The sequence below is a fragment of the Drosophila rhopaloa genome, unplaced genomic scaffold (genome assembly GCF_018152115.1).
Source record: "Drosophila rhopaloa isolate 14029-0021.01 unplaced genomic scaffold, ASM1815211v1 contig_2, whole genome shotgun sequence".
Taxonomy (NCBI): Eukaryota; Metazoa; Arthropoda; class Insecta; order Diptera; family Drosophilidae; genus Drosophila; species Drosophila rhopaloa.
The window spans coordinates 10,282,413-10,309,292 of record NW_025335083.1 but is presented as its reverse complement, the minus strand read 5'-3'; the positions used below and the strand labels follow the sequence as shown (position 1 = coordinate 10,309,292).

Genomic DNA, 26,880 nt, shown 5'->3' with positions numbered 1-26,880 from the left:
TGGGTATTACTTAGACAATGAAACATGTTTGATATATACATTATATTCATTCCCAACTCACAAATTTTGGACATTAACTAAATGCCAATATTTTATTTAAAAATATGTGAAGTTATATCAAATTTTTAGAAAAAAAATGTCGAAAAACGATTTTTTCTATCAATCTATGCTTCCGAATACAACAATTCAACTTTTAAAACATTTTATGTTTAGGTTTTTTCCACAGACAATGACGAATTTGTCACATTACATATCAGGGGAAAGTAATACAAGTTGTTTATTTGCTTTACAACTTCGCCCAGCCCATATAATCATCCGACATGAGTAACTCCATATTTATTTTACAGTGTTTAGTTATATCGGTAGACCTCCAATAATTGCAATTTGTACGGAGGACTCATTTTAACTATAGTCATCAAATAATGATATTCAGTGACTCAGAACTCCGAGTCAAACCAAAGCCGAATCCGAATCTTTATGATTTGTCTGGGGTTGAAATGTGAAACACCTGGGAATCTAATTAGTATGTGCACCCACATGAGCAACCAAAATTTGTATGTTCATAAAGAAGAGTCGCACAATTCCCCCCTTTTTTAAAGCGGGAAGTGGGATTTATGTTCGTCTGCCTACTTAATTACAGATAATTGTATTCAATTTCATTTGCAAGTCAAGTTTCAGTCATTGTTATACCCTTCGGAATCCAGTTTGCAAAGTGTTAAATGCAGTTCAGCAGAGTTCAAGAAACTCCGGACCCCGATATCCGGAGCACTTTATCAGATCGGAGAGCTCTGGAAGCTGAAACATCCGAGGGCACTCCACACCACCGCCTGCCCCAATTAACCCAAACTCATTTAGCATAATTTCAGAAAATTACTTAATTGAAGAAAATAGAAATTTGTGGGAAAGCCACTTAATCGAGTCTGTGTCCATGTTCTGGCAAGATTAGAAATAAAACAATTTAAATCGACCATAATTCGATTGGGCGTTGAATTGCATGCTGACCATTTAGAATGTATAGTTAAAGTATAACGAGAAAATGCAATTGAAAATAATTGAAAAGGCATTGAAATTATAAGAGATCAAACACAATACTATTTTGTTTGCTACAATTCCTTTAATAGACCTTAAAACATTTTAAGTTCTTATTGATAAACGCTTAAATTGTAAAGGTGGTACTTATGCACTATAAGTCTAATATTATTATAGTTTTATATTCAACATTCAAATAATGCTTTATACTATATTCAAGAAATTGTTAATTGGAGAGCGTAAAAATAAAACTACAATTTTGTAGTGCTTTTATTTATTTGTTCTACAGCGGAGTCATGAACAAGTGATTCATGCATATACATATGTATAGCTAAATCAAAGGGCTTCAGCTATACGATAAGTTTGCGATCTTCGTAATCTGACAGCTCATAACCTTGTTAATTGCTAAAATTTGCAAAACAATGAGAACCAGTGAAATATTCGAATGTGTTTCCAACTGCGCATTTGAATCAACACAGCAAATGGCAACTGGTTTCAAAACGATGACGATTCCAGAGACTTACTATGTACATTGTTAATAATTAATTCAGATTTTTTACCAGCTTACAAAAATCTGTTGGAAAAGGTCTTCAGAGGGCCAATAATAATCAAAAACTGCTGACCTCACCCCCAAAAAGTCGTCCGAAATTTTTGATATTTATGTATCTATGCGGCTCGTTTGTGTGTCAACTGTTGGGAGAAAAAAATATTGCGCCCGCTTCTATACAAATTTAAAAACACAAAATTCAAACACGCAACTTGTACAAAAATTCACTCACAGTCACAACGAGTGGAAGCTTAATTTTGAGTGAGTGGAATACTGAGTGGAATAATGAGTGGAATACTACTGACTAAAAAGTCAGACAATGGACTGAACGCTTGTAGACGCGAACATTCAGAGCCCAGAAACGCTCGAGAACAGCCGTTCAATTAAGGTCTGCCTCAAGAAATATTACAAAATATAATTTCCAAAAGTGAAAATGGTGTCGAGTGAAAAAGTGATCTTGGCCCTCACTGTTTTGGCCACTTTGGCCTGCACAGGTATGCGATCTAATGGAATAACTCTGCCACATGAATATATCGCTATATCATCGCTTTGCAGGGTACGCCATCAAGTGCTACCAGTGCGATTCTATAACTAATCCCCAGTGTGGCAAGGAGTTTAAGTCGAAGGAGAGCCTGGTTTTGGATTGCACCAAGACTGCCGCACCTCGATTTCTGCTGAACTTCTTCCCGGTTCGCAATGCCACCGGTTGCATGAAGCAGACCATCGCAAGTAAGTAATGCGACTGGGATCGCATCTTATAACCGTGATCTCATCGTATCGATTGCGCACTCTCAACCATTCTAACTCACACAATTGAAAATGATTAACTAATTGGGGCTGCGGCTGTGGGGTTAACTGTATTATTTAGTGTTCAAATTTACTTAATTAATTACTTAGTTAAAAATACTCTTTGTAATTTTCATGATATAGCTTTTTTTTAACCATTAATAATAATTGTGATTTAATATAGAAAACGCCAGACAACTTAAGCACGACGAAAAGTCAAATGATTTAAGAGAAAAATATATTTAGAAATGCTGTAAGACTACCAGTGTTTGTTGGATGCTTTCCAGTTGAATAAGTATTGCATGCATGTGATTATGAAAGGAAAAACCCAAGGTTTAAAGAGAGGAAGTATGCATGTCTATGGAGAGGGTACAGATAAGAGGAATCTGTTTGTTTACCAGTTCGAAATCAGTGAGATTTTCGTATTATAATCTATACCCTCAGTTTTACCAGCATCCCTGCCTTTTTATTTACGAAACTTTAATGATAAATGGCACAATGCAACGTTGATAAAGCCCGTCCCTCGGTAATTCATTCCCTTCATTATAAATTCTTCATGGACAGTAGCTGTTAATATAAAAGTACCGAGTTGATTTACTTGTTCAACATTTTAAGGCAATTTGTTTGATTGCCCACCGATTACCAGGCATAACTATTCCCTGGGTTCTAGACAATAATTACTGTCAGTTTTTTATCGCGTGTTTTTTCGAAGATTTCTCTGGGGAAACGGAAAAGTATTTATGCTCGATGACCGCAACATCGCCTCAGCCAATTGTTTGTTAATATAATTTGCAACCGACTGCTTCGCTTTTCTTATTGCACATCGCGAAGGGAGTGGCAGTTGTAATTAACTGGCGGGCAAATGGCATTACAGTCAGCCCACAAATTAGTCACATCTTTATTTGCTATTTGTTCTAGATTTGATATAATGGTGGGAAGATAAATGATCTTTGAGAGCTTATACAAGTTCATTAATTGAGAATTATTGTATTCTCTTGCTGACGTAAAAACATTTTTATTTCATTTTTCTTATTTATTGTATTCTCCACCTATTTAAATTCTTTCAAATCGATTTCGTTCGTGCTTAGATTAAAGATCATGGCAATGAATACAAAACTACCATATACAAATGTGAATATATACAATAACATGGCTAACCTCCTCAGCAATATAAACACAAAAACATTTAAATATCAATAATGTTTTAACACTAATTCACCTATCAGTATATACCTAAATTTTACTTTAGTTTTTTTGTACAGTTACTAATTACACAAAATCAGCTTTAAATAATATTAATTTATATTTGCCAGCAGAAGATCCAAGCAAAATAATTATTGTAAAGGGAAATAACACGAGAAATCTCAATTTAGATATCGAATTTATAAGCAAACATATTTAAAAGTTCAAACACGTACAAAAGAGAACTTAACAAGAAAGGAAAGCTAACTTCGGGCGGAGCCGAAGTTGATATACCCTTGCAGAATACTCTGTAAATTATATTCTCCAAAATTATTCATATGATGCATTCTTAATACTCATAAAAAATCCGAACTTCCTAACTTTAACAACAACAAAGTTATGGCATTTCCAATCGTTCAGTTATATGGCAGCTATAGGATATAGTCGGCCGATCCTTATGAAATTTGATAGGTCGGATTGATTGGCCAAAAATAAAATCCATAGAAAATCCCAACTTCCTAACTTTACAAACACCAAAGTTATGGCATTTCCGATCAATCAGTTATATGGCAGCTATAGGATATAGTCGGCCGATCCTTATGAAATTTGGTAGGTCGGATTGATTGGCCAAAAATAAAATCCATAGAAAATCCCAACTTCCTAACTTAACAAACACCAAAGTTATGGCATTTCCGATCAATCAGTTATATGGCAGCTATAGGATATAGTCGGCCGATCCTTATGAAATTTGGTGGGTCGGATTGGTTGGCCAAATATAAAACCCATAGAAAATCCCAACTTTCTAACTTTACAAACACCAAAGTTATGGCATTTCCGATCAATCAGTTATATGGCAGCTATAGGATATAGTCGGCCGATCCTTTTGAAATTTGGTAGGTCGGATTGATTGGCCAAATATAAAACCCATAGAAAATCCCAACTTTCTAACTTTACAAACACCAAAGTTATGGCATTTCCGATCAATCAGTTATATGGCAGCTATAGGATATAGTCGGCCGATCCTTATGAAATTTGGTAGGTCGGATTGATTGGCCAAATATAAAACCCATAGAAAATCCCAACTTCCTAACTTTACAAACACGAAAGTTATGGCATTTCCGATCATTCAGTTATATGGCAGCTATAGGATATAGTCGGCCGATCCCGGCCGTTCCGACTTATATACTGCGTGCAAAGGAAAGAAGGGTGTGTGCAAAGTTTCAATCCGATAGCTTTAAAACTGAGAGACTAGTTTGCGTAGAAACAGACAGACGGACAGACGGACATGGCTATATCAACTCAGGAGGTGATCCTGATCAAGAATATATATACTTTATAGGGTCGGAGATGTCTCCTTCACTGCGTTGCACACTTTTGACCAAAATTATAATACCCTCTGCAAGGGTATAAAAATACAACTTTTAGAAGGCTTTTCGAGTACATTTATTTCCGTGCTCATCAGTATGCCCAGCACAATTTAATGGCGTAATTTCTGGTCTTAATTAACAAATATTTTAATCGCTTTTAGAGTATTTTTTTTATTTTGTTATTATTAGGAAAAGTAAAGTTACGTTCAAAGTTTTTTTGTCTTAAAAATACCCAACTTATTCAACTACAAAATGTTATTAATAAACAAGAAAGGAAAGCTAACTTCGGTCGGAGCCGAAGTTGATATACCCTTGCAGAATACTCTGTAAATTATATTCTCCAAAATTATTCATATGATGCATTCTTAATACTCATAAAAAATCTCAACTTCCTAACTTTAAAAACACCAAAGTTATGACATTTCCAATCGTTCAGTTATATGTCAGCTATAGGATATAATCGGCCGATCCTTATGAAATTTGGTAGGTCGGATTGGCTGGCCAAATATAACACCCATAGAAAATGCCGACTTCCTAACTTTACAAACACCAAAGTTATGGCATTTCCGATCAATCAGTTATATGGCAGCTATAGGATATAGTCGGCCGATCCTTATGAAATTCGGCATGTCGGATTGATTAGCCAAATATAAAACCCATAGAAAATCCCAACATTCTAACTTTACAAACACCAAAGTTATGGCATTTCCGATCAATCAGTTATATGGAAGCTATAGGATATAGTCGGCCGATCCTTAAGAAATTCGGCATGTCGGATTGATTAGCCAAATACAAAACCCATAGAAAATCCCAACTTCCTAACTTTACAAACACCAAAGTTATGGCATTTCCGATCGTTCAGTTATATGGCAGCTATAGGATATAGTCGGCCGATCCCGGCCGTTCCGACTTATATACTGCGTGCAAAGGAAAGAAGGGTGTGTGCAAAGTTTCAATTCGATATCTTTAAAACTGAGAGACTAGTTCGCGTAGAAACAGACAGACGGACAGACAGACGGACAGACAGACGGACAGACAGACGGACAGACGGACAGACGGACAGACGGACATGGCTATATCAACTCAGGAGGTGATCCTGATCAAGAATATATATACTTTATAGGGTCGGAGATGTCTCCTTCACGGCGTTGCACACTTTTGACCAAAATTATAATACCCTCTGCAAGGGTATAATGATTAAACTATATTTTCCACCATCGCAGCACCTGGAACGCCCCAGATCATAAGGAGCTGCTTTTTCGGCGATGTCAAAAACACGGATAACGGTTGCCAGCTTGATCCCGTCCTGTTCATCAACAAGCTGCAGAGCTGCGAAGTCTGCACCAAGGACGAGTGCAACGGATCCTCCTCCTTGGCCCCCATTGCCGGGGTTATCCTTCTTTTCTTTGGCGTGGCTCGTCTGCTGGCATAAGTTTTATAGTATTTCCTGTAGCACCGCTGGACCATCCCGACCAAACCAAGCCTGCTCATGCAAAAGCCTTTAAGGGATCTGCTTTAGTCACTTTTTAATCACTTTTGATTGTTATACACCATTTTAACATTTTTTGTCCACAATAAAGATCTTTTTATTTATTTAATATTGATTTGACTTTAAGAGAGTGAAATGCAGAGAGGAAAACTACTGAGTGAAAATATGGATAATGGACTGAACGCTTTTTCAGCGGCCACAAACACTCGCCAACAGCCGTGGCATCAAGGTCTGCTTTTAAAAGTATTCCGAAAATAAAGATCCAAAGGGAAATGGTGTCGAGTATAAAAGTGATCTTGGCTCTCACTGTTATGGCCATTTTGGCATATACGGGTATGAAATCTTCCTGAATTACTGTGCCGAGTCCATCTACATATATCATTGAATTTCAGGGTACGCCATCAAGTGCCATCAGTGTCATTCTGCCATTACTCCCAATTGTGAAAAGGAAATAGGTCCAGGCTTGGATTGCAAAAAGATTTCCCCACCTCAATTCCTGGAGGTCTTCTTCCCGGCTCTCAATGCCACGGGTTGTAAGAAGGATGTATACGACTGTAAGTAATGCGATCAATTCACTCAAAAAAAAAATTGTAAGTGTCAATTAAATAAGTGTGGTAAAAGATGATACTACAACTTATATACTATTTTGGGACCAATTTCATGACTTCATTCACGTCTGTTGTCAAAATTAACATAACAGACCCAAAAGTCTATATATTTATAATTCCTTACCATCTTCTAAACTACCGGCATTTGCATATGTTTGAGTGTACTAAACACATACATACATATTTAGGCAGAAATAAGTTTCGCATAGATACACATTTCTTATAAATTTTGTTTATGTTATGTAATTTATTCATGAATGCTAAAAAATACGCAGAATATCGATATTTAACCCTATAATGATCGTAAGAATAAGCCAATTGATAGTGACTTGATAATTTCAAAAATCCTTTGTATTTTGATTAGAATCATTGCAATAATTTGGAAAAAAATGTTACTTTGTAAATTTTTTTTAATTCATTGAATGTTCCACTACACTTAAAGTTATTTTTAACTTTTTCCTTAATGTGTTTTTTGTATTTTTTAATTAAATATTGAAAAATTAAAAAGTATGTAACATAAATTTGTACCATTGCAGTTCCTGAATTTCACGCCATCATTAGAAGCTGTTTCTATGGCAATATTAACAACATACCAGAAGATTGCAGGACTGATCCCAACTGCGAGATCTGCACCACAGACGGGTGCAATTGATCCTCCTCTCTGACCATCAATGCCGAGGTTATCATTCTTCACTTTGGCTAGGCTCGTCTGATGGCCAAAACTGGTAGGTCTTCTTGTAACATCGCTGGACTATCCCAACCAAATCAAGCCTGCAGTACAACTAGTCACTTTTAAATCAATTTAATTGTTGTACACCATTTTAACAATTTTTGTCCACAATAAAGATCATTTTAATTATTTGTTATTGACATTTTATTAACAATCCACTTAAAATGAATTTTATTGGCATTGATTTTCTTAACTGATTTTTTTTTGGTAATGGGGGAGTTGTAGGAGCGTGTCTGGCCACACTTAAAGGCTATTCCCCACCCACAACACTTCTCTTCTGCTGCTCTCTCTTTCACTTAACTTTTGGAACTCTCTTGGCTGACGATAATAGAACAGCCGGAAAAGCCAAAGCGTTCTCTCTGTGATTTTCCTCGGGTCTTGACCACACACCCGCAGTATTCCCCCGTCAAATCTCCACTCAGTTGATGAGTAAAACACAAAATGTTCATTGAAATTACAAAAATTAAAAACGTTCAGCGATGACGCCAGGCGAAATGGCCATAAAGTGGTTTCCTCGCGGAAAAAAAGAGAGCGTGAAACAAAAAAAAGAGAAAAACGGTAAGGAGTTGAATTTGGAAAATGCTTTTGGCATTCTTTTAGTTCGATTTCGTTTGCGGACGTCGACAGACAGACGGCTCCAAGAATTTAAAATCGGGGAAAGTTTAAAGGAACCCAGAGGAAAATTGGCAACACGTGTTTACATTTTAATTTCCTTACGGGCTGAAACCAAACAAAATATGTAAAAGTCATTTATAGAAAATGAAAATATACATTTCTTTATATTGAATGCATATATTATAGACAACGGATATACGGTTTATATTTAAAAGACGTGCGGATCGTTTCAATTGCGTTGAGCAAAGTTATAAATAATCCTGCCACTTGAATTATTTTCCATAAAACACTCAAATAAAACAAATCACAAACGCAAACGGAAAAAGGTGGCAAAACGATTTTCTTCTCATCAACAATGCGGCATTATTTACTTTTGTTTGGCGCGTTCATCTCGCTGCTGGCCTCAGGTTTGTTTTTGTTCTGTTTGGATTTGGATTTGAATTTGTTTTTCGTTCTTGTACTTTGTATTTTGAGTTTTGTGTTTGCCGACGCGTCGGTTGTCCCCTTCTGATCTCATTTCTGCCATAAATAAGACGCGTCTCTGGTCTTTTCATCCCACCAATGCCATTAGCTCACGCCATCAAGTGTTACGCCTGCGAATCCGTCTACGAGGCAAGTTGTGGCGAGGATTTCGAAGTCGAGAACCATTTCAAGCGCGACTGCGCTTTTATTGCCCCGCCGAGATTTTTGGAGAATGATCTGCTCAGTGTCAACGCAACGGCCTGTTTGAAGCGTGTTTTCAGGGGTGAGTTTAATAGACGATATATGCAACAAATACCCAGAACTTATTCTGATTCATACATAAGTAAATATGTAGCAACAAAATTATGGAGATGGTAACAATTAGGAACTGTAAGTTTACACATAACTAAGAAGTAAATCAAATCAAAATGTTTAATGACAAAGTATGAACAAATGTATGCTTAAGCTTGGTAGAAACATTTACATACATTATTTACTATTAATAAACAAAATATCTAAATTTTTTAAATCATTTAACACGATTATATACACATACGTTCGGTACATTGAAATTTCTTAGATAAATAAAAGAAATAGTTTCTTGTAGAATTGTGTGAGGGAACTGGCAGTTTGAAGTGATTTATGACCTTTTTATTGCACATAACGTTAAGTAAAATTTACAACAACAAAAATTGCCAAATTGAATGCGCTCTTTCAGAATAGTGAATTTTAGAGCGCTTTAAGACCTTAGATATAACTTAAATCAGCAATCACGTCGTATTAATAACAAATATCACTCATAAAATTTAAGTGCTCTCGAAATTTTAAAATATTATTTCTGAGTCATTATATAATTAAACGTTATATGATATCACAAGCATTTGGGGTTAATAACCACAAACAAAAAAGTTTAACTTGTTTAAATGCTAAAAACATCCGCATAAACAAAATTTATAAAATCAAATTGGTTCAGAATGTTATTAATCTTTTAGAAAAGAATTCCCAAATTGTTTGTGACGCAAATCAAAACAAATAAAACTAATATTTGGCCAAACAATTAATACATTTCCACATATTTCTGCGTATACAAACAGCTGTGACCTTATTTCAGACGTTTTCATAGACTTACCAGCAATCTCTAGATATCATGGACAATACGAATAAGCTCATTAGAACATAAAGATATAAAATATGTTTTTTTATGAGAAATCAGCCTGAAAGTACACTAACTAAATATTTTGTTTCCTCAGAAAATGGCGAACGTAAGATCGTTAGAGGCTGCTACTTTGGCGATGTAAATGCCACCGATGTCTGGTGCAAAATGGATCCCACATTGACGGCGGTGCAGAATTCCAGTTGTCATGTGTGCGACAACGAGAGCTACTGCAATGGTGCGGAAAGTCCAGCGGATAAATGGAAAATCTTCGCCAGTCTGGTCTTGTTTCTCTTGGCACCTCATCTACTCTGAAATGACAGAAAGAAGCAGTGGAAATGTGGGGCAAAAAACGCACAATAAAAGGCACAATAACTTAAGTAAACCTAGTTCAATTTAGATTTATTCCCAATGCCCAGATCCATCATTTACCAATGCCCACTTATCACCCACTATTTAGTCTTAATCTGTCCTATTGTATTAATGGCCTATAAACGGCAAACAGGGCGTATGAGCAACATTAGTAGACATGAGCCGAAAAGAAGGCAAACAAATTTTGAACGATCCAAATACAAACTAATAAAAACTAATTTTACACAGAATGCCAAATTGTTTATTTGTTCAAATGCCACTAATGAACTTTTGCCTGGGATAAATGGATTGGCAAAGGAAGGGAAGGGCAACCTGACTATATATTTTGGAAATCCACCTCCTCGTTAGCCCACAATGTCAACACGCGTTCGCCGGGAAAATGCCAACGAAGAAGAGAAGTGAAAATCTGTTATGAAAATCAAATTCACATTCTTAATGCGATTGTTCGCTCGTTCAGTTCAGTTCAGTCGCTTTTGTGCAACGCTTCGAGTCGGTGGTCGGCGGTTCGTGGCTATATAGTGGGTCTAACATGTGATTAAAATCGGTCCGGCAGCTGAGAAGACAACATCTGTATTCGCGCACGTATCGGCATCGCAATAGCTATTGACTCACCGCGTCCGCCGGACAGTGGGATCAACTGTTTTCGGGGGCGGTACAATGGCGATGATGGCACTGCGTGCGCTTGCCGCGCTCTTTCTGCTCGTCACGCTGGCCAGCTCAGGTGAGCTTATCGCCCGCAACTCATCCCATTTCCGCACCGAAAAAAAATGTTCTTATTCCTTTACGATTTAACAATCGAAAATGGGGCTTTAAAAGTAATCTTTCTTCTAAAAAACTTTCTTAAATCATATTATATCAGATGTGTTTATATTGAAAACAAATATTTAAAGAGTCTAAGGCAGCAATCAAGATATAAAATGAAAAGGTTTCAATAAACAGCAGTATTTATTAATGTTTAATTTAATTGGAGTTTACTTGCCATTCAAAATAAAATATGCATAAGTCATATAATTACACATTTTCCCTGAATAGAACTCTTATTGCAATAAAACAAATATTTTAAGAACTAAAAGAACTCGACAAACTCCACATACCTAAAAAGAAACAGGACTGAAGTCAGGCTTGAAAATAAAACAGTTTCGATAAACAACAAGACTGAAGATTGAGATAAACATTCACTAGCTATGAATAATAAAAAATATAAAAAACGAAAAGATAAGGATAAAAGATATATGGATAATGTCCATGCAGATAATTAAATAATAATTGAATGTTTGTATACAGAATATATACAAAGTTTCCCCGATTTGAAATACAATTTCAAACCATTGTTTTCTTCTCTGTGTGCTCGCGTTGACACACATATTTACGCATGTCGTCATCAGCTCGGGCCATTACCTGCTACGAATGCGATTCCGTCAATAATCCAGGGTGTGGGGAGCAATTTGTGGACGATGACATATCTACGACGGATTGCGATGTGGTGGCAAGCACCAGAGCCTTAGGAGCGGCGGCCACCTGCCTTACAAAGTACCACGAAGGCAGTGAGTATATCTTTTCGGCAATTTAGGTCAAGATATACCCCATCCAATTCCTGATTTTTTGACAGTGCCTGGAGACACGCGGTTTGTACGACGTTCGTGCTACTATGGTGACTCCTCGCCCATGAACATTAATTGCGATGATGGACCGGATCCTGTGGTGCCATTCATGAATTTCCTGGGATGCACACTTTGCAACACGGATTTCTGCAATGCAGCCCCTGGAAGAATTACACTATCAATGGCCAGTGCCTCTTTGGTACTTGGTCTTCTTTTCCTACTTACCAACTAGGGACAATGAGAAGCACATAGAAGGTCGAAATTACAATGCATCCTATTACCCATTATATACTCCAGAATCGTATTGGCAACTAACAGAATTATTTATACCCATTTAAAAGAATATAACACACTCAGTCGAACTTATTACACTCAATCTTTGTGTAGTCAAAATATCTATGAGTCGAACTTGTTTTCATTAAGTTTTAAAGCAGGTAACCTCGAAATTATCTCTAACTCAAACTTTTTTATGGTTTGTATAAATTTGTTTAAGTTGAGAAATTTTACCTCCAAATATTGTTTATCACTAAACCCACGAATAAAGCAAAAATATTTTTTTTATTTTTCATTTTATTTGATTTTGTTTCCATTTTTTTATACATCCACTAAAATGATTTAACATACATATATCTTCATATAATATAATTATTCTTGTTTGTTTTAATATAATTTATTGAATAAAATTTACTCGGCTCCTACTTCATCTGCGTGTGTGTGTAAGTATGTGTATGTGTGTATTGTAATTAGGATTTATAAATTTAAAAAATATGCATTAAAATAAATAAAAATAACATTTCAAAATTGATGCACATGATCGCCGTTTCAATTTTTAATCAATATACTTGTTGATCGTCAAACACATCTAGATTTACATATATTTCCAGTTTCTTGTATAAATTATTGTATGTGGGTATATAGATAACACGTTGGTTTATCATATTTATGGGTTTTAGCTGCGGATTATATTCATGTCACTTTCTGGGCTACACATAAATAACATTCAAATATAAATATATGGATATTTATCAAGATATCGTATATAAACTACACATTGAGAACAATTCAGATAGAAAACAATTTATGTACAAAAGACTTTGTTTGTTTTTGCTTTACCAAATACTGTCCATGTTGGCAGTGCCCCGAGGAGTCTCCGAGAATCCTTCGAGGTCAACTGCCACGCCAATGCCAAAAACAATCCTCGCCAAGCACTTCCCAACTTAAGCTCTATCAACATTTCATATCATCAGCGTGTAAGAATTAGTCAACCAAATATTGTAAAACTTATTGTTTCAATTCGATTCACACTCAGAAACAAATAACAAACAGATTTGCTTTTTTCATATTTTAAGCTTTGTATGGATCAACTTGTTCAACTATTTGTAGTTGGATATATAATGTAGAGTTCGGTTATATAATGCTGCGTATACATATACATTGAATCATAGTAACAACAACACAGAGAGTTTGTTTAAAACCTAAAAACTATTCATATTTATTTTGCTGTTCCTCTGCTGCTCTTTTCATTCCACAGATTTCAGGTGACTGGCTTTTGGATGGATGTGTTTGATCGTGTTTGGGTGCGGGATTTGTGTTGGTGATTTGTGGAGTACCAGCTCCGCAATGCTATGGTTGTGAAATGTGGCCTGTCATTTCCTGTAATCTGTGGCTACTACTGTCCCTACTCCTTAATTTTCGTTGTGGTCTATCCATTAAATTGTAACAATTCGCTTGAGTAGTGCAACGATCAATAAACCATCGGAATCTGCAGTCACTCAAAGGCAAAAATGTATAAAGTGAGAGGGAATTGGAAGGAAATACACCATGTTCTTTTTGTTAAACATAAAAATTGACTAGAAAAATGTGCAAAAATTTTGTGTACGTGCAGTTTTTGGGTGGAGGTGAGCAAAGAATTTCGTTGGTATTGAAAATGGAATGGAATCTTAAAATAATAATTGATTGTTCTCCGTTTTTGTTTATGCCTACTTATGTAGCCTTCAACTTGTAATACATTTCTTTGTTTTTCGTTTTCGTTTTTCGCTTTGAGATCAATTGCACATGGGTGAGAGTTCTTCACTGCCTAATCTTTGCTTTTCCTCATTTTAAACTTTAAATCAACTACAAATTCCGCTGGTTTAGGGCATTAGCTAAATATTAATCAATTTGGAGCTATATAACTATAGTATATATCTGTAGTATCTGAGCATATTATTGGCGGCAGCAGCAGCACTAATCGAAAGAGGTTTGGTTTTTCTTTATCTATATATTTTGCGACCAAATGGGGGACAACTTTCAGAAACATTCAGTTGTTTTCAATGCAATTTACAAGTTACACTTTTTATACACATAGCAATAATAATATTAATAACATTAATAACGAATTCAGTCAAGTCAGTAAATTTGGTTTACAGAAAGAAAAAATACATAATATATGAACTAAATGAAATAATAACGCTAATAAACAATAATAAAGATGCAGCCCAAGTTTTCTGGTGTTGTTTTCTGCTTTCGATTTTTAAGGAATATTTTTTCTTTGCTGCGGTACATGGCTATAGAAATACGTTTTACATTTAGATATACACTTTATAATAATTCATTATGTATATGCTTGTATAGATATCATGTATATATGTAAAGGGGTTATAACAACTAGGGTATTGTAATTCCAAAGCTTTGCGTTTTGAAACATGAACTCACAGAGTATTTCCATTATATAATATATAATTTGTTTTAGCTTTTGCATTTTTTCATTAACATTTAACATTAACACGACAACGGCGGCATTTGCTGCTGCTTGGCCACTTTCGATACATATTTATAAATAAGTTTTTATAAATGTTTACACATTTTCTCATCTTGGTATATCAGCGTCCGCCAATAATGGCGGAAACGAAAGCAATCTGTAGGTGTTTGAGTGGGTGTAGGAAACGCGGGGGAAGGTCGAGCAGGTTGGCTGAGCACTTGATCATCGGCGGGCAATATCGGTCAGACTGAGGAGGAGTAGTTTTAGATGCCCACGAAGCCGTAGACCTCCAGCACCCGGATCTCAAAGTCGCCCGACGGACACAGCGGCGGATTGTTAAAGGTCTTGCAGCTGTCCGTCTTGCCAAAGCGTATGTTCTCGTCCATCCAGATGGCCTGACCCTCGCTGTTAAATAAAGAAGGAAACATTTAATTAGTATATAAATGAATGGAACTTCCAGTAGCACAACTTACCCGCCACCAATGGTGATCATCTTGGAGTCGGCCGCCATAAACAGCTCGGAACTGTGTCCCAGATCCTTGTCGCCCTCAATGCCCACCCAGGGGTACTTGGCTCGCTCTGGATATAGGGAGAACAAAAAGGTTTCGCCGGTGCCAAAGTAGGCCTGTCGCTGGCCCTTGTCATCCTTAACATTCCTTTCAAACCAGCGCGAGGAGCAGTATGCACCGAATACCTAAAAGCAAGGATCGAATTTTTTAGCTAAATCTATTTATTTAATCATAGAAAACAAAGCAACCATATGATTTATTTAATTTTTGAATCATCAGAACAATGAAATTGTAAACGACCTCGACCCAATGGATGTCGAAATACCTTTAATATTATTATTACTTTTCAAATTTTAAACTTACCTCATTATTGCACGTTTTGATCATGAGCAGCGTGGGCTCGTGCTGCTCCACCCGGACATAGAACGTGGTCAGCGAGCAGCCGTGCTCCTCGGTGGTGTAGAGCAGCACCGGTTGGTACATTGTTATCCGCACGGGCAGCCAGGACCACAGCGTGAACAGCTATGGGAAGACGAATTGTATCTTTGTTAGCAACTTTGTTTCACCAATTTACGCTTTAACTTGGCTACGACTACGATTAACGTATTGAAAGGGTTAGCAATTAGCCAATGACAGAAACAAAATACGTTGGCGTGGATAAAGTAGAGTGAATTAACATGAACTATAAAGGTCAAAAGTCAACGAAAAACAACTAAAAGCCAGGGTTAAGAAACATATACGAGGCAACAACTCTCGATGAGGGCTAAAAACTACAAAATAAACTACGGCGCAGTTCATGTTAAACTGTAAGCAGCGGCAGCGGCAGCGGCGCGGCAGCAGCGCATCACAAAACTGTGGCTCGGCGACTCTCCAACTGTAAGCTGATTTATGAATTTAATTTATGTTTTTTGCGACTCTTTCAATTCTCAGATGATCTGCAGACTACTAACATTTAATGACGGCAGGACAATGACACTTTTACATAGACAAAGACTTGCCCAAACATATTCTAAGACGGCACGGAATGGAAAACTTTTTTCTTCAATTTTGGATGGGAGTTTCGAGGGATTGCATTCATTTTTTATGGAATTAAGGAATGGGTGGTAATGGCGATGGTATGGGGAAAACAGGTTGGAGGGTTTTCAATATGCAATGCAATGCTTACAAATTGTCTATCCGTCCAGGTTTTTATGAAATTCTTTGTGCCCGGCAAACCAAAATGCTATGAAAAGATATAGATGGATATATAGCAAAAAATTATATGCAATATGGCGGATGAGGTCTGGGGGACACATGAAAACGATTTATGGATAAACCGTTCCGCAGATACAGTTGTGCTAGCTGGTTCTCCTACATTGTTCACCCTAAAATATCTGGCAAAAAATCAAAAGTTCTAGTATCGATTGGTTTATAGGGACCGCTTTTAAGGTTTTTGCTAACAATCGATTCTCTTGAAAAATATAATTATATTTCAAAATTAGAATTAAGCCAACTCTACATTTCAACTAACTGAAAAAAAAACAATTTATGGATAATAACCAGCAAAAAAATGGTAAAATCAAACATAAAAAATCAAAAATTTCATCAGTCAGCTAATTTCTATCAGGTTGATAACAAATTCTGGCACTTCATGCAGTTTTTGTGGTTTGAATGGTATGTGGAATCAAAACGTGAGCCAAAAGCTTTCATAGATATTGATGGTATATATATTAAAAGTACGATTAACATTGTGTTGTGTGGGTAGTATCTCAGTGGGGATTGTTGATTGGCTTTTTATTGGAGTGGAGTGGAGTGGAGTGGAGTGGACTTTGACTTTCACTTACATCTTCGTTCTTACAAGCTTGACTTTTCAGATTGTGAATGGGATAAACGCCCATCGCGATGGCTCTATGACCGGGCGACTTTTCGCCCTATAGTTTATACATAATCATGATGGATGGAATATTTAACAGTATGCACCCAAATGCGGCAAATGAACCCGTGGAAATGTATTTCATCGATTTCGAAAATGTATGTATACATTAATCAAGCGTACGCAAATTTATATTGTTTTTTTTGCAATTATTATTGTTGTATCGTTAATATTCATTCATTCGTTGCCAAGGCAGCAAAAAAAGTACAAGAAAAATAGAAATAACATTTTATATATAGATTTCATATAAGGAGCAATTTCACTTGTGGATTTTTGTTTGTTTATGTATTTTTGTATGTGAGTATTGGCTTTGCAATATTTTTTTTATTACAACAAAAAGCAACGAAAACGAATAAAAAGCTGTACTGTGTGGTTAATATAGATGTGGTTATTTTTGAGGCTGTGCTTTTGCTTTGATTGATAAGTAACGAAACAAAAGTGGCAAGAAGTTAGTTCATTCGGCGAAATAAAAAATAACAAAGATCAAACACAACACAAAAGTCAAGTGGAAGCAGAACGAACACAAAAATTGAGTCGAATCAGTTCTAGGGAGAGGGGTTGGGAATAAACTGGATTTAAATCATTGAATTTCGATCCAGATAATTCTGAAAATTCACTTTTGTATATACACATGATTGCCTTAAATTAAAAATAATAATTTCCCTTATTTCATGCTTTCAAAACTCGACTCAAGAAACTCAATAAATTGAAATGGAAAATAGATTCAGATTCAACTCATTTAAAGACAGTGTGGAAAGAAAATCAACAGAACAAGCAGAATCAATCCAACATCGGCATTATCAGTATTGTCTTTAATAATAATTTTGTATAGCTTTTTCCAGCCTCATACCAAATTGCGACAGCTCTCGGAGTGCAGCTTCTGGTTTTTGTTTATTTTTTGGGTGCGTTGTTTCAGAGTTGAAGAAGTTGTGAGAGGAACATAAACAGAAAACGAATAAAAATAAATCAGAGTTTACCATTAGACAAGGTGTTTGCTTGTAGTGCTGTGCTGTGTAAATAGTTTCATTTGGGTCATTACTAAACTGAAGGGAATGCCTAACTCGGTTTCTCTTTGTATTCTGTATTCTGTATACTGTATACTGTGTGATGGTGGGTTAGGGGACGTGTCGATTGGATTAGGTTAGGGTTAGGTTCACATACCTCTCGGATGGTCAAGGTGTGCGACATCATTTGGATGTTGACCTGCGACTGACTAGTGGGCAGATTATCACTTGAACGCGATTTGATTAATTGCTTCGAACCGCTGGTGAGCACGGAACGGCTTTTTAGTAGCATTTCAGTCTTGATAAATATTCTAGAAATATACTGGGTACTGGAAGAGAAAAAATTTTCCATTAAAATCTGGCCTGTACGATTTTAATTATATTTTGTATCTACCTCAGTCCCCTAATACTAAACGCGGCATGGAGCAACTTCGCCGGCGACACTGGGATCTTCTTGCAGAACTTGATCAGCGCATTGCCAATATCGTTTTTAATATTATCCGGACTCCATTCGTTGTTCGACTGGCACTCCTTGTGAAAGAGGTTGAGTATGACAAGGGCCACGCGGTACAGCACCTTGATGCCCTCGTGGAAGTAGCAGTCCATGATCCGCACCAGATGCTGGAAGGGTAGCCCCGCTAGAATCCACCAGCACCAGTCCATGAAGATGCGCTCCAGCTTCAGGCCCGGGCAAATACGTTGGAAATACGAAGTTGCACTTTTCTGCAGGACAAAATTATGATTAACATTTGATTGATGGGTTTTAATGAAGGGTGCTTTATTACATACCGTGTGCTTTTTGGCTATCTGCATCACCGTTTTCCAGGTGACCTCGTGCTGTAGTTTGGTTTGATTGATGAATACCTTCTCCTTGCTGCCCACCAGACCGGCCAAACAAATGTACGCCTCCTCCTCTGTAAGATAAGGAAAATATATTTTGAGTAAATTTAAATAAAATAATGATATTGAATTTTTGCTCACACTTGTGTACTTGTCAAGGTCAAAATCAAAATAAAATCATGATTTTATCAAATTCTATATTGTTAATATAACAAATTACTCAGAGAAAACATTAAGTAGCCCTTTTCTTAATTGTTCTTCAAAGTTGCCCCTCAACTTTGAACGTATACGTAATATTCGATATTCAATACGCCCCGTTGCCACTTGTAAGTGAGATCGTATGGCAGTTTTCGTAACAATTATCTATTTAATAACAGGCCTAACCTTAGCCACAATTTATGCAGCCTACCACCCCCTCACCACATCTATTCCAGATCCGCTTCTAATTTAATTGTGGAACTGCAGCAGCTCGACTTATGGCATTTGTGGTGGACAAAATCGAAAGCCAAAGGTGGGGCAGCGGGAGAATATGGTTTCATGTGTATATACCGTATATGGTCGACAGCACTGAATTACCGCAATGACGCAGCGCAAATTAAATTGAGAATGCGTTGAGCATCCGTCAGCGGAGTGCACTTTGACCATCGTCATCGCCATTTCCCCGCCCTCATCCACGCCCCTCTTCAATTTTCCATAATTAGCTGGCACAATTTTTCCAACCACCCTGTGTGTGTGGGTTCTGATTATTTGATTTCGAAATTAGATCAAATTATGCAATGTCGAAGTGGTGGGGCTGGCTATAAATACCCTCTCGGAGTTTTGCTCGAGTTGTTTTTCAAACAGTCGTGAGCAAGTCATTAGCGCGCCTCGAAATATTTGTCAGACATTTAAAAATGTAATTGTGTAAACACACCGCCGATCAATTAGCAATTAGAGTTCAGTTTGTGGGAGTGAGCGGACTTTAAATTCAATTTAGATACTGAACCGACTTGAACTTCTGCAGGGCGATAAGGAGTGGGCGGTGGATTGACTTGCTGCATTACAAAGTTTAATTAGTTTCAAACGCCGCGCGGTAAACAAAGGCCTTATCAGCGGATTTTGCCGGCTTATCAGTGGATTACACTGGCACCAGGCGGTTCGACTTAGTTCCCCCAGATTGCTCTCAATTGCCAGCGAATCGGAGCAGAGTCTGGAGTGCATGTGTGTAGTAGGTTGAACTTTATCTGATACGGAAAGACGGCTAGTAAGTGGGCAAACATTTGATAAGTTTATTAAATATTTAAGGGCCCTTCCTATTTATAGAGCATGACGTACGTCAGTCATTGCAATTGCAATAATCTGCCAACATTTACATTCAGCTCAGCACAATTCAGCTCAAATTTTAATGACCCCTCATCATTATTATCAGTCAGAGCAAAAGCAGAAGTAAACAATTTCCAATTGAAATTAATCAAAGAAGCTCTGGGAAAAACAGAAGGCGCCAAAGAAACAGTAGTAAGCAGTAGTAAACTTGAAATGGCAGATATTTCCCCACAAGAGCTTACTATATTTAAATTAACGGCAAAGGTCGATTTGCTAATGAGACAGCTTTATAAGTCAGTAGACGTCAGAGAGCACGTGCCGAGTTATTAATGAGACATAAGCCAACCAAAAATAGCCTAAAGATAGTCTAAACACCCACAACTGAGATACAAGAACCGAAAACAGGAATCCATCTGTGCTGCTTTGCTTTAATTAGCTCAGCAAACTCAAACATAAACAATGCAAATATTCCAAGACAAAAACAAAAGCGGAAAGAAGACATTCAGCACACTTAATAAATTTAAATAAAAGCGAAATAACATTTTTAAACTGCTAATTGGGTGAGCGGAGCAGACAAAGACAACTTTACCAGCTATAAGAAGCTTTGAATACCCTTAGAAGTAAATAAAGGGGAGGTAATATCTTTATTTTTGCTCTGTGCAGTTACAGAACATAAAAACAGGCATAAGGCAAAGCCCCCTGTTACATCTAGGAAACCTTGAAAACCCTCCCCCCTTTCGCTATTTACTTAGCTCATGAATATGAATGAAAAAGGGCAGAGAAATGCAAATTGTCGCAGGGGTTATATTCCGATTTTCACTCTCTACCTGACTCAAGACTGACGTCAGAATATCGGGCCATAAGAGCCAAGTACTGGAGAATATTCCATATATTTTAATCTGAATTGTGCGTGCCCGGCATTGCCAAGTATTTTATGTGATGATGAGCACTCCATATAAAAATCCGGCAAAACAAATATGAACACGGCGACAATGTTTGGGTAGGGCACAAAACACAAACATAACAATGGGGAACCAGAATGGCGAATGAAGAATGGAGAACGCCGAACGGAGATGAATAGAAATGGCAAACAAAACCATAAACGGAAAAGTACACATATGTGCGCATTTGCCTGGTCTTCTGTCTGCGTTTTATGTGAATTTTATGCTCACGTGTTGGCATTATTAGTAAGTAAAACCCCAGCACAGAATAGAAGATTCGCGAAAACAATTTAAAAATTGAATTAACTTATTTATGAACACAGTCTGATGGTTGTCAATTAACACACAACCAATGAAGATTAACAGTCAGAAAATACTTTTTTAATGGATTGTTCTAAAATAATTTTAAAAATGACAAAACAAATTAATTATTGATACAAATTACACTTAAAAACTCACAATATTCAATTTAGTTCAACTTTCCGTCGTATATACGTACGTATGAACACAAAACTACCTTTAAATGTGTGTCAGTAAACTAAGAAATCAAATCGGGCCTTGAAATGATCGCATTTTTTTTATTCTTCTCCGTCCTTTGTTCTGTTTACTTTAAATGGCTTAAGGCAAAATTTGCAAATTGCAAAAAGAAGGCAGAATCGAACCGAATCGAATTGCAATGACGTCAACTACGAAATGCAAACAGACCGACATATGCATATGGGCTATCTATATCACTTTAAACATTTGCTTATGTGCGACTCCTGAACTTGAAATTGCATACACGAAAAAGCCGCCGAAGTGCAGAATATTCAACAATGAAATGCGTTGATTGAACGCAGCGCTCATTTTAATTTTATTTTATTTTAGTGCCTTTCGGTTTAACACTTTTTGAATTTTTTTTTTCGCCGTTCCATTGCAGCTTGTCAAGTACTTTATGACAGCATCAAAATGTGGTTTACAAATTAATTAGTTCTCGTTCACCAAGTAAAAAGTTTCATATACAGAGAGCACATATATATGCAATTGATGTTTTAAAGATAAATTTGGCAAAGTAAATATAATTTTAATATTCTATATATGCTGAATACAAAAAATTGTATTTTTGTTCTTAGTACCTTGTATTTAAAGACAAAGCGAATAAAAACAAGTTGGAGGGAAAAAAATACCTTGAAACGTAGACCGGAATCGAATTGACAGACACAAAGGAGGACAAAAGTGTTTCGCACAGTGTAAGCAAACCTTCGAAATGACAGGCTGTCTGACCTCCTCCTCAAAAAATCAGCTTATCAGCAGCTCCCACAAATAGGGGCACAAATGTACATAAATATATTTAAATTTTAAACCAAATTGAAATAATTTGTAATGATCATGAGATAGTATTAAATGAACTTTTGATAAATAGATCTATAAAATGTCTCTTTATTGCTAGAAATGGAATCTAGTTTAGAGCCTAGCATCTGCAATTGATTAGATTACTGACGAAAATACTTATCGCTATTAGTAAGAGGTTATCAATGGGTCAGGCACATGACCAGCTGTCAATTAAAACTGAGGTGAGACCTCCAAAACAGCAATTTGCGATTCCCATGATGAACTTCCGAAATGGATCTCTGAAGGTAAAAATATTATTTTCGTCTAGTTTCAGAAATAATTTCGCTCATCTCGTATTCAGTTATTTTCCCCATTCATTAATGGAGCGGAATTCAGCGGATTTTTACTCATTCCCAGTCTACACCTGATTGGATGAAACCAAATTCCGAGTAAACAATCTATACCGTAAGTTTAATATTCGAGTTTGTTATTCTGTCGCCAATAACAACAATACATTAATGATTAGCTGATAATAAAGTAGTACGAAAAATGTTCTAGAAACAACAACAAATGCGGAACTAAAGCAGACAGTTAGACGTTGATCATTTGACTATGGTCAAGTACAATGCGGTACAGTACAACCAATTAGTATAATTTGTGTTTTGAAGGGTATAGTTATGAACATATAGCAAAGTCGTTAGGATTGAGGAACCCATAGTTTTGAAAAAAGGGTAAAGATACTAATCTCATAAAAAACATTTTTGTATTATCATTTAATAACAGTTTCGTTTTTGAAAGAACCGATAAATCTCATAAAAATATTTCATGGTAAGTAGTCCTACAATTTCGTTTTCACTGTACTGACAATACAAAGGAATAGCAAGATTTACATTAGAAATTATTTGGTGGCTCATTGCATGTTGGCCAAATCAATTAGCCAGAAAATCACGATACATCAATTTGCAACCAGCTGTGATACGCGCCGAGAATCCCCGCATATAGTACATGTATATAATATAGAGATATATAGGGAGTAAAACGAGGGGCCTGGAGCGTAGAGCCTTACAATTGTGCCACTTATTTTTGTGTGCTTTGTAGAGACGATAAAAATGACTCGATCAAATATTGACATTCACGTGTGAGCAATGGAGTGAAGTGGATTGGTGTGTAGTGGAATGTTGGCACTTCGATAACTTACCCGACATGAAATGCAAAAGTATCGATGTAATTGGATACAATACTGGACTGTAGGTAATATCGGGGCAGTCGTAGCCCAGGACATTCACGATGCGATCGGCCACGGCTCGTCCCGTGCTGGTCAAGTGATAGGGCAAACAGTGTGTGGCGTCCACAAAGGCGGGCAGCATGATCGGCTTCTCCGACAGCTCTGTGGTGCCAAAGACCTGGAATTTTAAGGAAATAATCATTAAATACAGTTCATTCGGGCTAAAGCATATGGCACCCACCTGGTGGACCATTTCCCAGTAAAAGCCGTCCAGCATCTGCTGCTTGGTCTGGTGCTGGCCACACAACATCGGCCATAGCTGCGATCGGATCGGGGAGTTAATGGGCCACGAGTTCTCCCTGAGTATGTTCTTCACGTCACGTTTCTTGCCCTGCTGCAGCAGCTGTTGAATCTCGGTGTAGGAGCGCAGTGCCGGCTCTTTGCCTGTAAACAAAGATAGTGGTACACCGATTAGACATGGCGATAGATTAAAGGTTCCCCGTGGGAGTATATTATGCCTTATAATAGTGGGTATTGGTTTATAGAAATCGTATCAACAGTAGAATATATAGATTGGGTCTTTGTACTTATCCTTAAATAAATTAATAGTTAGAAGAATATTAACTGTAATCAAACTTAAGGCCCAAGTACACACATATTGCAGGGCTTAAAACTCAGGAAATATACGATTAGTCTTCAAGTTAATCCCTCTTAGGTTAGGTCATTAACTGAAATCGATGCCCAAGCTAAAAACAAATTGAAAAACCTCAAGTGCTCGAGGCTGCCGTTTTTAGTATTTCTGGCACTTGACGCTGGCAATCATATGACACGATTGTATTTGTTATAGCTAATAATGGAGGTTCTTGAGGTTATCAACGCTCCAGAGCCATTCAAATGGGAGTGCAAAGGAACCTTCTCCATTATCATCAAAGTCGCGAGGCGCTTTAGACCAACACAGCTCAAGATATAAAAATACTTGTGAACCACCGATAAGTAGTTAAATTTTGTGTGTAAGGCAGCGACATTACTCATGCCACAAGTGGTCAAAATAAAATACTTCAGAAAGTGCATCTGATAAGTGAAACATTGATAAAACAAAATTATATTTACTTCTGACGAACAAGCCGCAATAAATTTTGTTAGCCTTTGCTCATAATTGGTTTTGGCTAGATTTCAAGAAAACTCTCCAAAAGAAAATTTCCCACAAATAAAACCGTTGACGTGGTTCGACTTTATGAATTCTTTTGAAACGGTCAGTCAATTGAAGTTTTTTCGTTTTGTAATTTTTGAGGAACGAAATAGTCATATCAAAAGTATCACAAAAGAGTTAAGCGCTTTATCTAATATAAGCTTCAGTAAATTCCCAGGAAAATTATTTTACTTTGACACAACTAATTTTATCTATAATTTATTTGCTGATTTGGAATAAAAGTCGGTGGAATTATTTGTTCAGCGAACGAGGGCTTAGAAGTGTAACTATCTGTCTGTCAACTAAGTGCTGATATTACATTTTTGCAATTAATAAATATGGTATTTATAAGGAAAATCAATTGAATGTTAAATTGCATTTTTTGTTAATTAGGGCTCTTGTAAATGTATAAGAAAAAACTTTTTTTTTACAAATAAAATTTTTTACCAATACAGGGGATTTCCCAAAAATTATTATTCTTGAACAAGGCAGTTAATACCTATATCTCTTAAAATTAATGTAACAATAAAAATATATTTATTAAAATTGTTGATCTGATCGAATATAGAACTTTAACAGCGAATTTCGTATACTAAGTCGAACCCAAATAAAAAGTGCGGGGGGTAGTTTTTCTACCAGATGTGTCAATTAGGTGACAACCGTAGATCGACTATCAGTCCGGTCAGCTGGTCAACTGCGTATGTAGGACAACCCCAAGCCATCCCCCATTCCCCCGCCCATCCCCGTCCCTATCTGGTCGCCACCTCAATGCCACATTGAACCTCATCGGAGCTGCCATATTGATTAGCTATCGGCGTGGGGGTAATTGATTGCACTGCGGACATGTCTCATTACAGGCAGCGACAGCTGATCGATTTTTGCATGCCCCTCTTATCGCCGATAACTGATAAGGTGGAAATCCAGCGAAATAGCGCCGGGCAGAGCCATATCAATATCGGCCAGCAAATCAGATACTAAGTTGCACAGACTAACTGATTTATTTGCTCACTCGCTTTTAATGGCGATTTAAAAAGTGTTTAGAATGTCGCTAAAATAAAAATCTTTTTGCATTAGGCCAATAAAAGTTCGGGGAGAACTATCAAATTACTCAAGAGCGATAAGATATGGGGTGTGTGTATATTCATTGCAGCAAACGCAATAACAATAAAAACTGGTATAATTGAGTGAAGCTTCGCTCATTCGCTGCGCCGCTTGTGGGGGTAATTAATCCCCATCTACAGCATCTCTCGGATCCATTTGCATTTTTCGAACAACCAATATGGAAATACTGCGATGTATATCGTCACCATATATACTGCAAATTCCACTTACAACAGATGCAGTAATTTTCCTATCAACGCAATCAATTTCATTTGTTTGCGAAAGCAAAAACGAACCACACAAAAAAATGCATCATAATTGGATATTATGTCAGATTACGAACACACTTATAAATAAATAACTATCAAAGACAAAGCACTCTCGATTTATTCACATATTTTAAATACGCCTAAGTGCCATTGAAACTGTGCAATCTGATTAAGAGCACAAAACGTAATGCAATTAAGTCAGCAATTATATTAAGAAACCACATATCGGATAACATTTGTTTTAAAGCCGAAACTTTATCGCCTTTAATATGATAATGAATACACACACGAAAATATAATTCATTGTTTTCCATTTCACATGGGAATTTTGGAAAATAAAATATTTTTATTCCCGCAGCTGATTGATTTTATTTTTGTTGTTTTCTCTTACCCTTTATGACTGAATTAAGTTTTATTGATGCTAAACATGTTAAGAAATTTTTGTTGAGGGTGTGCAGTGATTTTTTGGTAAACAAAACAGAACTCTTCCTACTTTTCAAGGTAATTTTTAAAAGCTTAAAAGCATGTTTTATAATGCTGTAACTGGAAAAAATAACAATTTGAATAAACACAATTTTTATAAATAAAAAATGAGG

At 36.6% G+C, this 26,880-nt stretch overlaps 5 protein-coding genes across 15 annotated transcripts in view; 4 read left to right on the top strand and 1 right to left on the bottom strand.

Moving 5' to 3' along the window:
• The first annotated feature begins 1,913 nt into the window (after window positions 1-1,913).
• Window positions 1,914-6,509, top strand: LOC108041135. Its single transcript, XM_017118952.1, has 3 exons — window positions 1,914-2,070; window positions 2,132-2,305; window positions 6,135-6,509. Exons 1-3 carry the CDS (start codon window positions 2,010-2,012, stop codon window positions 6,341-6,343), a joined length of 444 nt encoding a protein of 147 aa, XP_016974441.1. The 5' UTR covers window positions 1,914-2,009; the 3' UTR covers window positions 6,344-6,509.
• Window positions 6,510-6,621: 112 nt separating this feature from the next.
• On the top strand, window positions 6,622-7,885 carry LOC108041136. The gene is made up of 3 exons (XM_017118953.1): window positions 6,622-6,733; window positions 6,793-6,954; window positions 7,545-7,885. The coding sequence occupies exons 1-3, from the start codon at window positions 6,673-6,675 to the stop codon at window positions 7,658-7,660; spliced, it is 339 nt and encodes a 112-aa protein (XP_016974442.1). The 5' UTR covers window positions 6,622-6,672; the 3' UTR covers window positions 7,661-7,885.
• Window positions 7,886-8,358: 473 nt separating this feature from the next.
• Window positions 8,359-10,558, top strand: LOC108041133. 2 transcript variants are annotated; one of them, XM_017118940.1, is made up of 4 exons: window positions 8,359-8,477; window positions 8,540-8,760; window positions 8,925-9,098; window positions 10,066-10,558. In XM_017118940.1, the coding sequence occupies exons 2-4, from the start codon at window positions 8,709-8,711 to the stop codon at window positions 10,281-10,283; spliced, it is 444 nt and encodes a 147-aa protein (XP_016974429.1). In that variant the 5' UTR covers window positions 8,359-8,477; window positions 8,540-8,708; the 3' UTR covers window positions 10,284-10,558. The 2 variants fall into 2 exon arrangements, with proteins under 2 accessions (XP_016974429.1, XP_016974428.1); XM_017118939.1 differs by having other exon boundaries at window positions 8,359-8,760.
• A 239-nt stretch (window positions 10,559-10,797) lies between these two features.
• Window positions 10,798-12,494, top strand: LOC108041132. Its single transcript, XM_017118938.1, has 3 exons — window positions 10,798-11,061; window positions 11,726-11,884; window positions 11,950-12,494. Exons 1-3 carry the CDS (start codon window positions 10,998-11,000, stop codon window positions 12,171-12,173), a joined length of 447 nt encoding a protein of 148 aa, XP_016974427.1. The 5' UTR covers window positions 10,798-10,997; the 3' UTR covers window positions 12,174-12,494.
• Window positions 12,495-14,823: 2,329 nt separating this feature from the next.
• Window positions 14,824-26,880, bottom strand: part of LOC108041134 (GTPase-activating protein skywalker) — a 42,222-nt gene continuing 30,165 nt past the window's right edge. For 3 of the 10 annotated variants that reach the window (XM_044460391.1, XM_017118942.2, XM_017118941.2), the window contains 10 exons: window positions 23,967-24,169; window positions 23,699-23,903; window positions 18,896-19,020; window positions 18,501-18,829; window positions 18,264-18,435; window positions 17,953-17,982; window positions 17,014-17,100; window positions 15,554-15,712; window positions 15,155-15,375; window positions 14,824-15,086 (listed from right to left, as the gene is read on the bottom strand). In XM_044460391.1, the coding sequence (XP_044316326.1) occupies window positions 14,945-15,086; window positions 15,155-15,375; window positions 15,554-15,712; window positions 17,014-17,100; window positions 17,953-17,982; window positions 18,264-18,435; window positions 18,501-18,829; window positions 18,896-19,020; window positions 23,699-23,903; window positions 23,967-24,169 (1,673 nt within the window). In that variant the 3' untranslated portion in view covers window positions 14,824-14,944. Of the gene's footprint in view, window positions 15,087-15,154; window positions 15,376-15,553; window positions 15,713-16,355; window positions 16,413-17,013; window positions 17,101-17,952; window positions 17,983-18,263; window positions 18,436-18,500; window positions 18,830-18,895; window positions 19,021-23,698; window positions 23,904-23,966; window positions 24,170-26,880 lie in introns of all 10 variants that reach the window. The other 7 variants (XM_044460392.1, XM_017118944.2, XM_044460393.1 and 4 more) reach the window with 4 other exon arrangements.

Bases quoted from the DNA above. Each gene is read 5' to 3' on its own strand.
- LOC108041133 (XM_017118940.1), top strand. From the start codon at position 8,709: ATGCGGCATTATTTACTTTTGTTTGGCGCGTTCATCTCGCTGCTGGCC. The intron at 8,761-8,924 runs GTTTGTTTTTGT...CAATGCCATTAG, and splicing joins CATCTCGCTGCTGGCCTCAG to CTCACGCCATCAAGTGTTAC. The intron at 9,099-10,065 runs GTGAGTTTAATA...TTGTTTCCTCAG, and splicing joins TTTGAAGCGTGTTTTCAGGG to AAAATGGCGAACGTAAGATC.
- LOC108041136 (XM_017118953.1), top strand. From the start codon at position 6,673: ATGGTGTCGAGTATAAAAGTGATCTTGGCTCTCACTGTTATGGCCATT. The intron at 6,734-6,792 runs GTATGAAATCTT...ATTGAATTTCAG, and splicing joins GGCCATTTTGGCATATACGG to GGTACGCCATCAAGTGCCAT. The intron at 6,955-7,544 runs GTAAGTAATGCG...GTACCATTGCAG, and splicing joins TAAGAAGGATGTATACGACT to TTCCTGAATTTCACGCCATC.
- LOC108041132 (XM_017118938.1), top strand. From the start codon at position 10,998: ATGGCGATGATGGCACTGCGTGCGCTTGCCGCGCTCTTTCTGCTCGTC. The intron at 11,062-11,725 runs GTGAGCTTATCG...TGTCGTCATCAG, and splicing joins CGTCACGCTGGCCAGCTCAG to CTCGGGCCATTACCTGCTAC. The intron at 11,885-11,949 runs GTGAGTATATCT...ATTTTTTGACAG, and splicing joins TACAAAGTACCACGAAGGCA to TGCCTGGAGACACGCGGTTT.
- LOC108041135 (XM_017118952.1), top strand. From the start codon at position 2,010: ATGGTGTCGAGTGAAAAAGTGATCTTGGCCCTCACTGTTTTGGCCACT. The intron at 2,071-2,131 runs GTATGCGATCTA...ATCGCTTTGCAG, and splicing joins GGCCACTTTGGCCTGCACAG to GGTACGCCATCAAGTGCTAC. The intron at 2,306-6,134 runs GTAAGTAATGCG...CCACCATCGCAG, and splicing joins CATGAAGCAGACCATCGCAA to CACCTGGAACGCCCCAGATC.